Source organism: Sinocyclocheilus grahami, unplaced genomic scaffold (genome assembly GCF_001515645.1).
Source record: "Sinocyclocheilus grahami isolate Dianchi unplaced genomic scaffold, SAMN03320097.WGS_v1.1 scaffold398.1, whole genome shotgun sequence".
In the NCBI taxonomy this organism is placed as follows: Eukaryota; Metazoa; Chordata; class Actinopteri; order Cypriniformes; family Cyprinidae; genus Sinocyclocheilus; species Sinocyclocheilus grahami.
The window spans coordinates 60,369-76,768 of NW_015505577.1; the positions used below are offsets into that span (position 1 = coordinate 60,369).

At 37.1% G+C, this 16,400-nt stretch overlaps 1 protein-coding gene across 1 annotated transcript in view; it reads right to left on the bottom strand.

Moving 5' to 3' along the window:
* Window positions 1–2,349, bottom strand: part of LOC107550434 (CDK5 and ABL1 enzyme substrate 1-like) — a 17,551-nt gene extending 15,202 nt beyond the window's left edge. Inside the window, exon 1 of the mRNA XM_016231707.1 lies at window positions 1,541–2,349. Within this exon, the coding sequence (XP_016087193.1) occupies window positions 1,541–2,088 (548 nt within the window). The 5' untranslated portion in view covers window positions 2,089–2,349. The remainder of the gene's footprint in view (window positions 1–1,540) is intronic.
* Between the last annotated feature and the right edge of the window lie 14,051 nt (window positions 2,350–16,400).

A 16,400-nucleotide genomic window follows, 5' to 3' on the forward strand; every position in this document is an offset into this window, starting at 1 on the left:
GCACTAGAGGCAGTTTAGCCAATCACAACACACTGGGCTAGCTAACCAATCAGAGCCCATCGCCTATTTCTGAGGGCGGGGCTTCATAAAAACAGGAAAAGATCAGTCCATTTCTCAGAGAAGGGACAGAGCTGTGTGCAATAAAGGTAAATTATGTGAAAAATAATGTTTTTTTTGTTTTTTTTTTTAAACGAAGCATTCACACATGTTAGACTGCATCCCATAAACACAATCAAGCCTAGAAAAAACCCAGTGAACCACCCCTTTAATGATATTCTAATGGGCCGCTTTGTGATATCACAAAACCCGGAAAACAAACGCTGTAGTCCAAACGAGCCGTTCGTTGTAGTTCTTGTAAAGGGATTTTTTAAAAAACGAATTATATCCCTTTGGAGTGGATACGTTTGAAGATCTTTTTAATGCCCAAACATACACACTACACACTGACTAAAATTCAAAAAGTGAAAAAGCATAATAGGACCCCTTTAATCAAAACCATTAGTGATTAAATAAAAAAGTTTTCTGACATTAAATGTAAAGATATTTAAATTCTTAATAAAATGTTTGGTTAGCGCACACACACACATTAGGAGAACTCAGAAATGCACCCATGCAAACTATGTCATCGACAGTATTCTCAGAATGCAGGTCACTTAGGATATTAATGAATGATGTACTGTAGAAAAGTCTGAATGGCGTTTATTGATTTGTTTTTTCAGGGATCGTGTTTAATGTGTCTAATGGGGCCATTAGTTCAACGGCAGCTAATCTCCCATTTCAATAAAGTCTAGGTAATCCCTCACTTCACAGCTTCGATAATGTGTATTCCTCAGAATACACCTGTATCCCACCTCAACAGCTACTATTGTGAGACACTTTTGCAATACAACATTAACACAAATAGTATACCGTATCACACAATTAATCCAACAACTGACCTACAAGTCCATAAAGACACCTAATATAAAGTGGAACCAATTACTGTACACAGAGATTTTGATGTACAGCATTTCTGTGTACTGTCTGGATTTATTAAGTTTGAAATTTGTCATAAGTGTCTTTACATCAGATTTTACAGTGTAATTGCAAATGTAGTACTTAGCTGGTGCATTGCTATTTTACATTATAATAGAACTGTGTGTAATTCAAAAACAGACACGGGCCCCCCAAAACTATTTGGACACTTACACCACAAAATACATGAACGTAATTCTATTAAATGTACTAAATATCAAGCCAAATTGATAGTACTCGTTTATTGTGGTTACTCTGCTAACATGCAAGTTAACTCGAGAAGTGATTTCATACATCCTCTAAAAATCACCCTGATGTTAGTTGGTTAAAAGCACTTGATTAAAATGATTTAATACCCGTCAACACCAATGTAATCCTACAAGTGTGCTTAGTTTAATAGATTTGTTGGTGTATTTGCATATGCAATAACACAAATGAACAGCTTGCATGTTAATAATTCGTGGAGCACCTTACTATATTACTGTTATAATTAAAGACCTGGCCTCATCTCAGTGCATAAGGTTACCTGGATCTCTGCAGTTCCAGGGCAGAGTTGGCTATCTGCCCTCCATCTAGACAGCAGTAGTTCTGGCTGGACTGCCTGGGGTAGGACACAGGCAGGATTCCCTGAGTGTACGTCTGAAGTCTCCCTCTCGTAGCCGGTGGCACTGCTGAAAAGGGGGAGCTGACCACGGACTGGAGCACCTGAGAGCCGCACACATCCTCCTCCGCATCCGCTCCGCACGCTGGAGGAGGAGCAGCTGCAGCAGCTGCAGCAGCGGCGGCCGCGTTGGGACCCGTGATCCCTGCCAGGAAACCAGCAGCTCGGGCACTGCTGAGAGCCTGGCTCGCTGCTGCGGCCAATGCCTGCTGGCCCACTGCAGAAACCAGGCTCTGTCTAGTCCTAGAGCTATCCTCATCCTCGGTCTGATTTCCCCCGTCATCCTGCACGGGTCGTCCGTCCAGAGAGATGTTGCTGAGGAATGAGCGTGCAGCTTGTCTCCGTTGTGGATCTATTACGCGCTTCCGTGTGTGCTCCAGACTGGAGGGCTTCATCTGCAGCGCGCTCGCCATTACGCGTGGGATAGTGCGTGTTTGTCAACGGAGAGGGTTCATAGTGATTGTTTGGATGTGGGGTGAATTTGCTGGTCAAAGAGCCATGGCGTTGGCTTTTAAATGCCTGCTGTGTTTTACTGTGCGTGTGTGTGTGTGTGTGTGTGTACAGACAAGCTGGGTCACGTGTGTGCAGTTTTGTGGCAGCAGGGACTTTAGTCTGACCAATTGGGAAGCATGAGAATGGGGCGGTGTTCCAAAACTTAGTGAGTCGCCTAACTAGACAGCATTTTTTAGCGCGTTTGGAATTGAGTTCTAGAATTCTAGGCAGCGTTTCTGAGAGTGGTTTAGTTCTTTTAGCTGAACGTCGGGTTCTGAGCACGCCCTCGATGCTAAAAATGCTGTCTCGGCTCGCTACGTTTTGAAACACAGCCTGTGTGCTTTTACCCTCTGCCTTCATTTTTGTTCCGCCCTTCTGGGCTACTTGGACAGGACATTAAAGTTACGTAAAAGTAAAATTTATGTACGAACGGGACAAGGTAGCACGAGATATTGATGTCCTATTAGATATCGTTATTGTGTGATCAAATACAGTTTCAATTCACGCCAAGCTTGCTCCCCTCTTAAGACTTTTAAACATGTATTAAATTGTACTGGGCAAATAACGATGTAGCTACCCTTAAGTACATCTATATGTAATTCTATAGTATTCAAACAAAAACTTTACCCTTGTGCGCTCATCATTTGGGAGTCACACTCATGGTCTTCGTGGTCAAAACTCTTTTTTTCTCAATCTAATATATTTTTGTTCAATAATATTTTGTATTTTGAGAGAATTTTATGGTACTTATGCAATAATTATTATCAAATTTTCCCATTGGAAATAGTACAAACTTTTTTTTTCTAATAAAAAAAAAAAATCAATTAATGCAGTATTTCAGATTCAACTAGAGACTAGGCCTTTAAATTCTATTTTTTGAAGGCAGATTAGCACCTCCTGGTGAGAGCAACAACAACAAAAGAGAAAAACCTGTAATTTCATTGTGTAACTGTAACCACTAGATGCCTGTATAGGCCTCTATAGAGAGGCTTGTGAATTCCCTAGTTGTTTTATACATAATTGTTTACTTTTATTAGGTTGTGGATTTAAATGTATATAAGGCATTCTGAAAGACTTAAATGTATATTAAGGCATTCTCAAAGACTTCTTTTTGTCAAGGTTTATATATATATATATTTTTTTTATTTTTTTTATGTTGATCTGAAGTGTAGGTTTTTACATTATTATTACTACTGTACATTCAAACCTGAACACAGAAAGCATTTTGTTACACAAAACATTACAATTCTATAAAAATGTAACAAAAATGAACAGGAATGCTTTATTAGAGCTTAATCCTTCTGGGTCTGATCTGATTTTAGCCTCTTATTTCAGTCTTCTGACTCATTTTGGCTATATGGTTATGGTCATACCAATTCGTTTGAGTATGTATAATTCTGTATGTGTGTGTCTGTGAGTGTGTGTAAGTAAGTGTGTGTGAGTGGATGCATCTGTTTAACACTCTTGATGTTTTAGAGTGTAACCCCTTCCTTGCTGTCCACTTTTTTACTGCATTGTTGAATTATTGATTTTATTTTACATAGTTGCAGTGTGACAGTCACACCAGTTCATAGGTGTGTGTGTGTACAAGTGTGTGTTCGCGCATGTGTGAGTTGGTGTGTTGATTTTGCACTGTAGATGTTTTAGAGTTTCACCCCTTCATTGCTGTGCAATTGTTTTCTGCATTGTGGGGGATTTGTAGATTGTACACACAAACATTTTCTGTATTTTCGACCGAAGATCATGAGTGTGACTATGTTTTTTACGACCTCTTAGCTTTTTCGAATCATGACCTCAAATTTTTTTGTGTTCACATACCAAGTGCCATAAAAGTCACCAAGTTTCATACCATTCTGGTGAAGCTACGATTTAAAAAAATTCAAAATGTAAAATTCTCCGGTCAAAAGTGCCCGAAGACCGCACAAGGGTTAATGTAATTTCTACTGAAATGTGTATGTCATGTATGTAAATATATTTGTAATTACAATTCAATTTGTAATGATGAAGTTGTTCATCAATTTAGTGATATATTAACTTTAAGTGTAATATCAAATAACAGTTAAAATGATAATCAGCCTACTTTACATGTGCTTTGGTATGTTAGACAATACATCAAAATAAACGTACTTTAAAGTATGACAATAGATTATAAAAACATAATGATTTAAAAGGCTCCTTTTAAGAAAAAGAAAAAAAAACATTTATTTCATAATTATTACAACTTTTAAAAAAATATTACACTTTTAAAAAGTGCACTTAAGTATAGTCGACTAATGAAGTACACAAGTGCACATCCAATGTATGGTTCGGTAACCATGTTCCTAAACATATCTAATATTGTAAGGTGGATTGTCTAGCGGAATAGATTTAGTTACTGAACGTGACATGAGTATAACAACACTGTGTGAGTGTTAATGGATTCCTCTTCAACCCAATTTAAGTACCTAAGCTGAAATGAGGAAACTCCAGGTGATGGCACAATTTATGACAAGAACAAACGTTCACTGACTTTAACTTTGTAGTTGCACAAAAATACTGGCTGTTTTTTTTTTGTTTAGTTTTTTTAAGACTGTCTGTTTGATAGCAGTAATTTTCAAAGTCACAGCGCCATCTAGTGGTTAATAAATTTATATGCATATGCCTGGATGTTATGTGGCGATTAAAGAATGATTTCTTCGAAATGCTCACTAGAAGGCGCCAGAGTGTAGCCTAAACGTTCATATGATCCCCCCCCTCCCGTGATGAAATGAATGAGGGGGGTGATATAAACCAGTGGTGAAATATTTGAGATTCAAGTTCATTTGCCGTTCGTAACAGATACGCTGGAATTCTTTCTCAATCAGTTTCCTAGCTCACAGGAGGCGTTTATGAAGGAAATTAGGTGAAAAGAGTGTGATGCAAATTGGGAAGATTGCGGTTTTTATGTCATATGCACAGCTAGTTTACATGGTCGGATAGTTACTCCCATCTAAAACATAGTTTTATGGGTCCGTATAAACGGACTGCATGGAAAATGTGTACTTTAAAAAAATGAATTTGTCATACTGCACGACAACTTAAGTGAAGGGCAAAAAGCCGATTTAAAATGGCGAAGAAAAAAAAACATAAATCATAGCACCTAAAAGAAATACTTTTATATTTACATACTACACACTGTACATTAAACATGATTGTTCAACTATTTGTGTATATATATATATATATATATATGACAAATTATATTGCTTATATAATTTTCCACTGATTTGGCCAACTAAATGAAGGAGATTCTTGTAAATGTGGACTACAACATCCATGCTCCAGTAACAGTGGGTGGTCCCTTTGCTCTGTCATCTGGTCAGAATTCTTCCCCACTGATAACCTTCCGAGGTCAGAAGCACTCAGGTCAATGACATTATTCTAACATGCTGAGTTAACCACGTTATGGTAATGACAGATACTCAAGCGAGGAAATACGTAAACAACTCCTTCACTACGGAAGCTGTTTAGTAATGATTTTCTTATTTCTCTCTCTCTTTCTGGCCAGAATATTTGCATATCAGCCATAGTTTTCAGGGGACAAAAAAGTTGGAAAGACCATTGTGTTGGATAGACAAAGTCAAGCATCAAAATTAAACATCAATAAACAAGACCCACTTTCACTTTCCACTCCTAATTTGACAGATCCTCAGTTGGTTGCACATTCTGTGCTGTTTTATTACTTCCTCAGTCTCATAATGCATCAAAATAACACAACTTTTTACAGCGGTTTTTGAGGCTACGCTGTCACAAGCAACAATAATGTAACTCTCTGCCAGGTTAATCTTATTCCTAAATCAGTGGAGCAGAGCACAGACCTCAGACTCTCTGTCCCTGTGTGTGAAATGCAGCACTTCCTGTGTTTGTGTGGGGTTTCCTCCCCCTCAAGTGATTTTGGCACCTCATTGTGTGTCATGATGCACACGGTGTGGCAACTGCTTCACCCTGATTGGAGGAAAAATAACAAAAAATATTGCTGATGGTTTTCTGACAGGAGATGGTTGAAGCTGGAATATATCTGAAATCTTGTGGAAATACAGAGTTCTGGCATGAAACTCTAGATGGCGCAGTCCGATAGGTCTAACTCAATCTGACCTAATGACATCATTGTCACATGGCACAGCTGATTGGTCCTCTCATGTATCCGTAGCCAATGAGCTCACTGCTCAACATTCAAATATATGACTAGTGCTTGCCGTAGGTTGCAGCTTGCTTCAGAAACCCTTCACCTTCCCCAGCTCCACCTGTATAGATCTGCTACGAGGTGATTCATGCATGCTATATGGGGGGTTATTTCATGTATGTTATATTTGCAGCAGCAATATTTCTTACATGCTCACAGCAGCATGTTGTGAATGTATTGGCAGTAGCAAGTCTTGGTACTTGCTCTGCCGCAGCAGCAGCGTATAGCAGATCTTTTCCGCCAAGACCAAATACATTAACATTGTCATGTACATTACCATGCCAATCCCTCCGATAGTTGTCATGACAGAACTGAAAGTGAAAGTGATTTATCAGGACTATCAGTATGTCTGTTCTTTTTAGTTGGGTTCAGGGAGTAAAATGTGACTCATGTGATGTGACTAAAGTTTATTTTTATAAATACATTTGTTTTGGGAGTGACTAAGAACATTAGGAGCCACATGATATCAGCCAGTATTGTGAGAAATATATATAAGTTGTTTTTAATCAGATACCAATTTAAGTGATGATTTATATACTTTCAGGAGCCTAATCGGAGTGACGGATAGCTGCTTCTGCCCTAACGTCACACAGTCTGACGCTGAGCGTTCTTGTTGTTGCTTCTCTGTGGTCAAGAGGGCAGAGGTGGCAGGGCAGAGGGAGATCTGTGGTCAGATCGCAGGATTGATGAGCAAGTTTCAAGGAGGAACTGTGAGGAAGTCCATCTCCAGCCCACCCTTGGGCCACAGCAGCCCCACATCAAACGGACCAGCTCCACTGTGATGTATGATGGCTGCACTGCACTTTCAACCAGAGCTGAGAAGGTCCATCAAGGGATTTATCTCAAGGGAGGATGAAAGGAGAAGCAGAAGCGTCTGTCAAACAAAGGCTCATGGGGGCCAACAGTACAGGTCAGCCCTGGCCCTCAAACTGGAGAGATTTATATGTCCACTTCAGCTGAAGACACATTTTGAGCTGAGATGGGTTGAGTGGATACCAATTGGAAAAATATTGATAGTATTGAAATGTGTGTACATATACTTTTGCTATAACAAATGGGTCAGTGATGTGACCCATTATGCACATGAAAATGCAATTCATTTATACAATGACTTTTACTCTATAAAGCCTACTCTATCATATTTATTACACGATTTCTAAGTCCTAAATTGCTGAAAAAATTGCTGGAAAAACCTCTTGTACACAATATATTACATGCTTTCTGATTAGTACGTCATACTTTTTTAGCAAGTAAAAATCCTTTTCGTATAATACTAAAACATCTCTCTCCAGGTTGTGATACACATGCTTTTTGCTGTGAAATATTTACAGGAAATGTAAGAATACTTTTATTTCTTTTCTTTGATATTTTAGCATTTACTTGATTATCCCTACTTTTTTTCAGTATCAAATATGATACTTCAGGCTTTTGAGGAAAGTTCATTTGTACTCAAGCATCTCTCAATCATCAATGTATTTCATTCCGTTACATGTTTTGCCCCCACGATAAAAACTACAGAGCTTTTATCATTAAACTAAGCATTTAAATATCATCTTACTAAGACATATAATGACTGACAACTGATATTTATATACAAATTGTGTAAGTAGTCTGCTAAATTGTTACAGATTTCATTGATTTACAACATACGCTATCAGAATTTCATCTTTGGCCATATAAATATCAGCAACTGCACCAAATTGCATATTTTTGCTCAGGTGTTTTTTCCTCCTTGAGCATTAGGTCCATTTTCTCTTATATCATATTAAATTAGCCATAACAGTATCAAATATGATACTCAACAAAGGACACATGATTTTATATGTGATTTATATTTTATATAGATTTATATTTTATATATTGTCTTCAATAAACTGTTCTAACCAAAAAATAGATTTGTCCTTCTCTAATATTTCATAAATCAGGCTTTACAGGGTAAAAAAAAAAAAAGAAGAAATCATGGAGGAATCATACAGACCAGCATGACAATTTGTCAGAATATTCACAATATTTATGTAAAATGTTCAATATTTATGTAAAATATTCACAATAAGGCTGTAAAATGTCATATGGTGTGATTCCCAAAAAATAATGATATTTTTGAATGAAGCATTCATGACATAAAAAAACAAACAAAAATAACAGAAAAAAGTAAGCTGTGTACACTTGAGGTATCAGGAAAATTTTAACTTTACTTGATGGTTCCACCACATGACTTTCAAGTAATTAAAGGGTTAGTTCACCCAAAAATGAAAATTCTGTCATTAATTACTCACCCTCATGTCGTTTCAAACCCGTAAGACCTCCGTTCATCTTCGGAACACAAATTAAGATATTTTTGATGGAATCTGGGAGCTGTCTGACCCTGCATAGACAGCAACATAACTGAAATGTTCCCAAGTCCAGAAACTTAGCAAGGAGATCTGTAAAATAATCCATGTGACATCAGTGGTTCAACTGCAATATCCGGAGAATATCCGCTGGATGTAAACAGCGTATGCTGTTCTGTGTCAGCTGCGTCACACGGATACGCTGTTTCCGTTCAGATCAAATTACAACAACGTAAGAAACAGATCCGGCGTGATGCAGCTGACACAGAACAGCATACGTTGTTTACGTCCAGCGGATATTCTCCAACATGGTACCAGGGTGATGCGGAGGAGACAAATTTTTGAATAAATTAGTTTTTTTTTCTTTCGCGCATAAAAAGTATTCTCGCAGCTTCGTATAATTGCGGTTGAACCACTGATGTCACATGGCTTATTTTACCGATCTCCTTGCTACCTTTCTGGACCTGGGAACATTTCAGTTGTATTGCTGTCTATGCAGGGTCAGACAGCTCTCAGATTCCATCAAACATATCTAAATTTTTGTTCCGAAGATGAATGAAGGTCTTACGGGTTTCAAACGACATGAGGGTGAGTAATTAATGACAGAATTTTCATTTTTGGGTGAACTATCCCTTTAAATTGAAAGTTTTGACAAAGGTATACATGTTTTTCAACTATATAAAACCAGTCTGAATACAAAAGATACATTTCTAAGAACTTAAAAAATGTTTGAAAAACTTTTTAAAGGGGTTATGAACTGAGAAATCAAAATTCCCTTGATTTTTTGACATATGAGAAGTCATTGTACTATAAAAACATCCTGTAAGTTTCAGAACTCAAAACTTTCTGGTTAGTCTAAAAACAGCTTATATTGAAGCCAAACTGCCAAAATGACAGGTTGTGGAATGTGCCACTTAATGATGTAATAGTGTGGCTAAACCCCGCCTCCGCAGAAGAAGATCATTACGAACTTGGTCCTTTGTTCACTTCATTATACCGCAGATTCATTTACAAACAAGGTAGAATTCAACACAGGATTTTCAGAAAGATTGAAACTAAAAGATGATGCTGTGCGGAATATATTAGATCCGACAGTAATGTCGCACCAGTGTAAGTAACTGTTTTTATAACGTGGTCACTATTGCTTTGTCTGTTATTACAGATCATTTGATATGTAGTGAGTATTTATGCGTTTTTAACATAATTGGATGTAGGCTGTCAAACATATACAACTGTTAGCCAATCAGCAGTGGGTGTTTACTTCCGAGTCTACAATCCTCCACGCCTATTCAAACAGAGCGTTCAGATGAGGGGGTCAAAACAGGACAGAAAATAGCCTATTACTTCTAAATTATTATGTTTTTGGGTGTAAACATTTTGATTACATTATAAGTGGACCTCAGAGAACAGTACAAAATAATAAAAAAAAAGGTCATGGCCCCTTTAAAAGATTTTGACTTTCTTAATCATGGACACATTTTATGGAACCAAATTCACTGTTCACTATACACACAGCTCAAGCAGCAATGTTATAGCATCGTGTTAGTGATATAAACATCGCCATTGCAATGTGATCATTAAACATTTAGGGAAACATTTAAACCTTCCCTCCAATATAAGCGCCCCCAAAAACACACACAAGTCTGACATGTTCCTGGCATGAGTCTGAATTCCTTGAAAATTAGATTATCAGATCATTTTAAAAACTCTAACTGACCAGTTTCCCCTAAAGGTTGATATTTTACTACAAACATATACTTTAATTTAGCTTTAGTGTTATTATTTGATTTTAAAATGAGGTAAAAATCATTATTATCTATAGCCTATTACTTCTAAATTATTATGTTTTTGGGTGTAAACATTCTTAAGACTTAATAAGTGGACCTCAGAGAACAGTACAAAATAATAAAAAAAAGGTCATGGCCCCTTTAAAAGATTTTGACTTTCTTAATCATGGACACATTTTATGGAACCAAATTCACTGTTCACTATACACACAGCTCAAGCAGCAGTGTTATAGCATCGTGTTAGTGATATAAACATCGCCATTGCAATGTGATCGTTAAACATTTAGGGAAACATTTAAACCTTCCCTCCAATATAAGCGCCCCCAAAAACACACACAAGTCTGACATGTTCCTGGCATGAGTCTGAATTCCTTGAAAATTAGATTATCAGATCATTTTAAAAACTCTAACTGACCAGTTTCCCCTAAAGGTTGATATTTTACTACAAACATATACTTTAATTTAGCTTTAGTGTTATTATTTGATTTTAAAATGAGGTAAAAATCATTATTATCTAAATAGTTTGCGTGCAAACAGCTTGGGGAATTTGTGGGGGAAAAAACCTTCTGGAATTAAACTCCATAATAATATATGTATTATGCAAAACATTCATAATTTATCAGAACAAAATTAAAACGATACTAAATTTCTCCATGTTGGAAGATATTAGTCTAATGATCATGTGTTACATGAGGCCATGTCCTCTTGAAATGGTGGTAACTGAGGCACTTCATAAAGCTGTCAGAAGAGAACTGACCATATTAATCACACCATCACTCTACACAGCACACAACTACAACATTAAAACAATTTAGTCATAATGGGATAGCATTTTTGAAAACGGTTTGAATCTGTATTTGTTTTCTCTTCTCTTGCGTGGGCAGGCCTGTGATAACATACTTTACTGTTCAGCTCAAAAGGAAGACATTTTGTATTCATTTGAAGAGAATAAGCAACTTCTGATAGAAGGAGACACATTAGCTCTGTTCCAAAACCTAGTGAGGTGCCTTGTTGACTTTTGCCTATATAGGCAGCTTTCTTCTTAGGCAGCATCCTGACCATCATGGGAGCTAATAAATCAAGGGTTTTCAAACTGTGGCTGCAAGCGAGTGCTAACTGCTAAGGGGTCTGCAGAAAAGTTTAGAGAAAACCAATGTAACAACTGTAAAGAAATAAATAATAAAAAATAAGATTTAACTAAAAAGATACAAAAATATAAATAAGCATAATATATAATATAATATTACATTTTCACAGTATAAATTTGGTCTTCATAAAGACAGCAATAGCTGCCTTTTAAATCTTAGGATGGAGGTCCCTCAGATGAGGATAAACATATTTGGGGGTCTCTGGCATATACATTTTTTTTAAAAACCTTTGTCTTAAGTGACCGATTTGATGTTGTACATGAGCATTTAATTGCCTGCTAAAAAACCAAAAGGTGAAAACTGCCAAAGTCTTATTTCAATAAAATATTTCAAATCAGAACATATAAAATATAAAATATAATACTAAAAGACAGTATATTTCAGGTTGGTCCAGCTAATGCGTGAGTGTGGTATTAGCATGTTGCTAAGCTAACAGTGCTTTCTGTAGACAAATCTAAAAGAGTTTTTAATGACAAATAACTATTTTTATACTTTTCTTTTATATGTATAGCCAAATGTTTACATTGCCATCTTGGATTTATTTTTGAATTTTAACATAGTAAATTCTAGGATTGCCTTTCTATTTGAATTGCCTTCACAAGAATAAGCCAATGATCCTTAAAAATGCTATCTCTGTAGGCAGCTAACTATAGGGTTTGAAACAGAGCTATTGTCTCACAGTGTGAAAGGTACAGCACAGACCTCATGAAGAAATTATCTGCCCAGAATGTTTCCCACCCTGTTGAAAAAAAAACAACATATTCTGGTTAGGTATGTTTTGACGCTGGGATGCTGGTTTAAGCTGGTCCTTTGCTGGTTTATGCTGGTCCTTTGCTGGTTTAAACTGGTCATTTGCTGGTTTATGCTGGTCCTTTTGCTGGTTTATGCTGGTCATGTGCTGGCAAAGGACCAGCATAAACCAGCAAAGGACCAGCTTAAACCAGCAAAGGACCAGCTTAAACCACCATAACCATACCTAACCAGCATATGCTGGTTTTTTCAACAGGGCATGCTCCATACATTTAATATCACTTGCTCCACTTCAATTTTCTAAAGTTGTTTATCCAAGTCATTGCCTTTAAAAGAAATGTTCTGGCATCCCCTTTCACTTTGCGGTCAAGAAAACAACACACATCAGCCATTGACTTGACACGTGAACACATATGGACAACAAAATCACCTCTCATTTGATAGAAACCCATTCTTAGGTAAAAGTGTACAACCCAGCCTTCGAGAATATTTTGATTTCAGGTAAAATGAAGCATGGCAGGATGGGGACACTGGATGAAACAATAAAGGGCCACGCATGGGGCCACATTTGGGTGGTTGAGAGGAAGCATGGTGTAGGATTTATGAGGGAAGTCTGAGGTGAAAACAGTAGCAGCTGGTTCATTGAGAAGGTCAGTGTATAGACTCTAAGTTTACTGTAACAGCAGCCTATAACTGTGAGGAAAAGCCCATGCAAGTGAGTGGGCAAAAACACAAGAGGAAGGAGTATATTATGAGTCAGCATGTAGAGAGGAAGAAGACCTGTGCATTCCACAGTCATGTGGATGACTGTACTGTGTGTGTTTAAAGAACTGTGTCAACTGCATTGGTTTAGTGTCTGAAAATATGTGCTCCATACTACATGTGCTACTAACTTAGCGTCAACCAGCTAGCAACATGCTAAAAAACAAAGTATCATAGCATCCCCCTGGCAATACCCTAAAAAAGTGGTACATCCTTTACAACTGAAATGAAAAACATTATTATTCCTTCTACAGTAGTTTAAACCAAAGCATTAGCCTGTCTGATGTCAAGTCTAAGTAAATAAGTGAATCCTTGGGGGACTGCTAATAAAATGGCACATACTTTTTACAACTCCTTTTCTATAAAGAGCCTCTGTGGTTTAGTGGATAAACTTACATCAGGTCACTGTGTTAATCTCGCTGTATTTGTGCACATGTATGCATTTACTGCAAATACTGATAAATAGGAATGTGAGGCTCCAGCCCATTACAGCTCACGCTGCTGGCCCAGAGGAGGTAGCTGGAGGAGGAGAGAATCCATCACGGCTGGCTGAGGGCGTCTTGGGTCAGCGCTACAGGACTGAAGCCTCTCACCGTGCCTGGCACCTGCTTGAACGGACGGCGTGGAAGCACACGCCCCAGCCAGCCTTGAGAGGGGCAGCCAGGACAGAATGTACACTGAGCCTGAGCACCCCCTGTTTCATCCGAGCCTCTCCCCCAGCTCACAATGCTTAGAAGCAGAGAAATGAACAATGTTTAGGGAATGCATGCTGGGAACACCCCTGTGCTTTGTTTTTGAAATGTTAGCAAGTCTGTAAGGAGTATTAGCCTACAGGATCAAGGTCTGAGTTATAGGTCACCACAATTACACATAAATTGTGAAGTGGTCTGACGTTTTTATTTTTGCTTCCCCATATTAGATCAAGCTGTGTTTAACGGCCACAATAATTCATGAAACACACTGATGTGGAGAGCAAACAACATGAAATCTGACATTTTGTTGATGTTATTGTAAAAGTACTTTTCATTGTGGCTGTTTCTATGGAACCATCATAAAATGTAGCAGTTACATTACATGGAGGAAAAATATTCAAACATTTTCAGCATCGCGTGCAGTGCACCATCCTCATCACCTGACATCTGATCATATGGTGCATCATAAAGATTTTTAGCAGAGCGCACAGACTAACTGGTTAAAGTTTAGACTGTACTTAGACATTCTAGTGAGTCCTACTGAAGTGAAAACAAAGCAGAGCAGATGTTTTGTGTGGTGTTCAGTATTAAGGAGGGTTAATAGAGTACAGTGGATGAGCAGTGAGTGATGTGCTAGGTTTTATGGCTCGGTCTACAGTGTCTTGTCAGAGGGGCTTTAGGAAATGCAGGGCAGTTTGTGGTTAGTGGTCTTTTTTGACACAGCTTGATCCTCTGCCTTATCCATCTTGTATTTCACATCATGAAACATGAAACAAATGACCTTTTCTACCCTGTTTGTGGCATTCCTGAGCCCCATAGACTGACATCCAGGCTAATCAACCTCCAAATGTTTGAGCAGCGTCATAGATCATAAAACGATCATATTATAAAATGTGAAAAAAAGAAGTGTAATTTTGTAGAATTAGACAATAATGTTAAAGGAACAAGAGCAAACTTAATGGGGAATAGGAGTAAAAAAATTAAAATGCAACAAAAATTCCAAAGGATTAATGGACAATAATACATTTACAACCACAGAAAAGATTAGCGATAAGGACAGGTAACCTGAAAATGTTTTTAATGTGACAATGTCCAAATTATATTAATCTCTGAAACAACTTGACTACACTAGGTTACACCAATTAATTTAATTTGTAAGGGTTAGATTATGTAGAAATAGTTTCTTATGGTAAGACTACTTTTTTTCAGTGAATACAGGTTCTTGTATTTTAAGGGGGGAAATAAATCTAATTCTAATTCATATTCATTTTAAATTCTGATAACACACCCCTAGTTGCAAAGACTGAAAAATTGCTTCCAAAGAAGAGGTTTACCATTTAATATTTTAATGACAGGTCTCCCATTCAAATTTTATTACAGTGTTTCCTGGTTGTACCAGCATAATTCTTTCTTGGGGGAAAAAAAAGCTCTAACAAATCATTACTTGCCTCTGACATTAACTTCTCCCATTCAGTGAGCACACATAAAATATCAAGGGTGAGGCTTGTAGCACAGGTATAATTGACAATTAATATTTAGCAAATAAAATCACTAAATTAATGATTTATAATATATTTTCATATATCACAACTTAGTTCAACTCAAGTTTCTTTCTGTTCTCTCTCTCAGTTGCCAACGGGGCATCTCTAGAGTGTGGCGTGCAAAAAGAAAGAAAGAAAGAAGACAATAGTACAACAATAATAGTTACAATGTCCCCAAAATTGAAAATATGGGGCAAAAATTCCAATTTGAGTTTTTGTCTCATATTTACATCATATAGGCCTAGTTAAGCGATATCACACGAGCAATAGGTTAATTGCAATATCACACGAGTGCAAATGTGATAGCTACTGATCTTATACAACAGTTCAATAAATAAGTTAATATTGTGTTATTTAAATGTTGTCTGTTTATCTCAATTTTGAATCATTAGGTGCGTTGGATTTGAAGCGGCGGTGCACAGACCGATCGGTGTATGACATCAAAGGCCCACGAGAGCGATTCAAAAGCATGCAGAGTCGTCTGCTCTCTATAGCTCTTGCGGTACTTTGATGTCCACACCGATCGATCTGATGGTGATGATCTGCTTCAAGTCAAACAAGCTTAATGATTCAATGGACCATTCAAAAAGAACCATTTAATTCACACTTGAATGAATCAGCCATTTGAACGAATCAAATGATTGAATAAATGACTCGATGACTTAATCATTAAGACATTTACCACCACCTACTGGCAGTTTTAGTTCATTATTTAGAGTATAATTTTATTAAATAAATAATTGAATATTTCCATAGTAATAATAATAAAATTAATAAAATACATTTTTAAAGGTATAGTTCACCCACCCAAAAATGACAATTGTGTCATCATTTACTCACCCTCATGGTCCAAAAGAGTAGGCTATATGTAATAAATTTTATCTAACAAAATATTTCTTGCTGAAGCTACTTTTTGTAATGTCTGTTTGATGCTTTACACAACAATGACTTTAAATTAACTTTTGAGAGTAATTTCTTAGCCAAATTTGATGTGTGATTAATTTGCGATTAATTAGATTAAT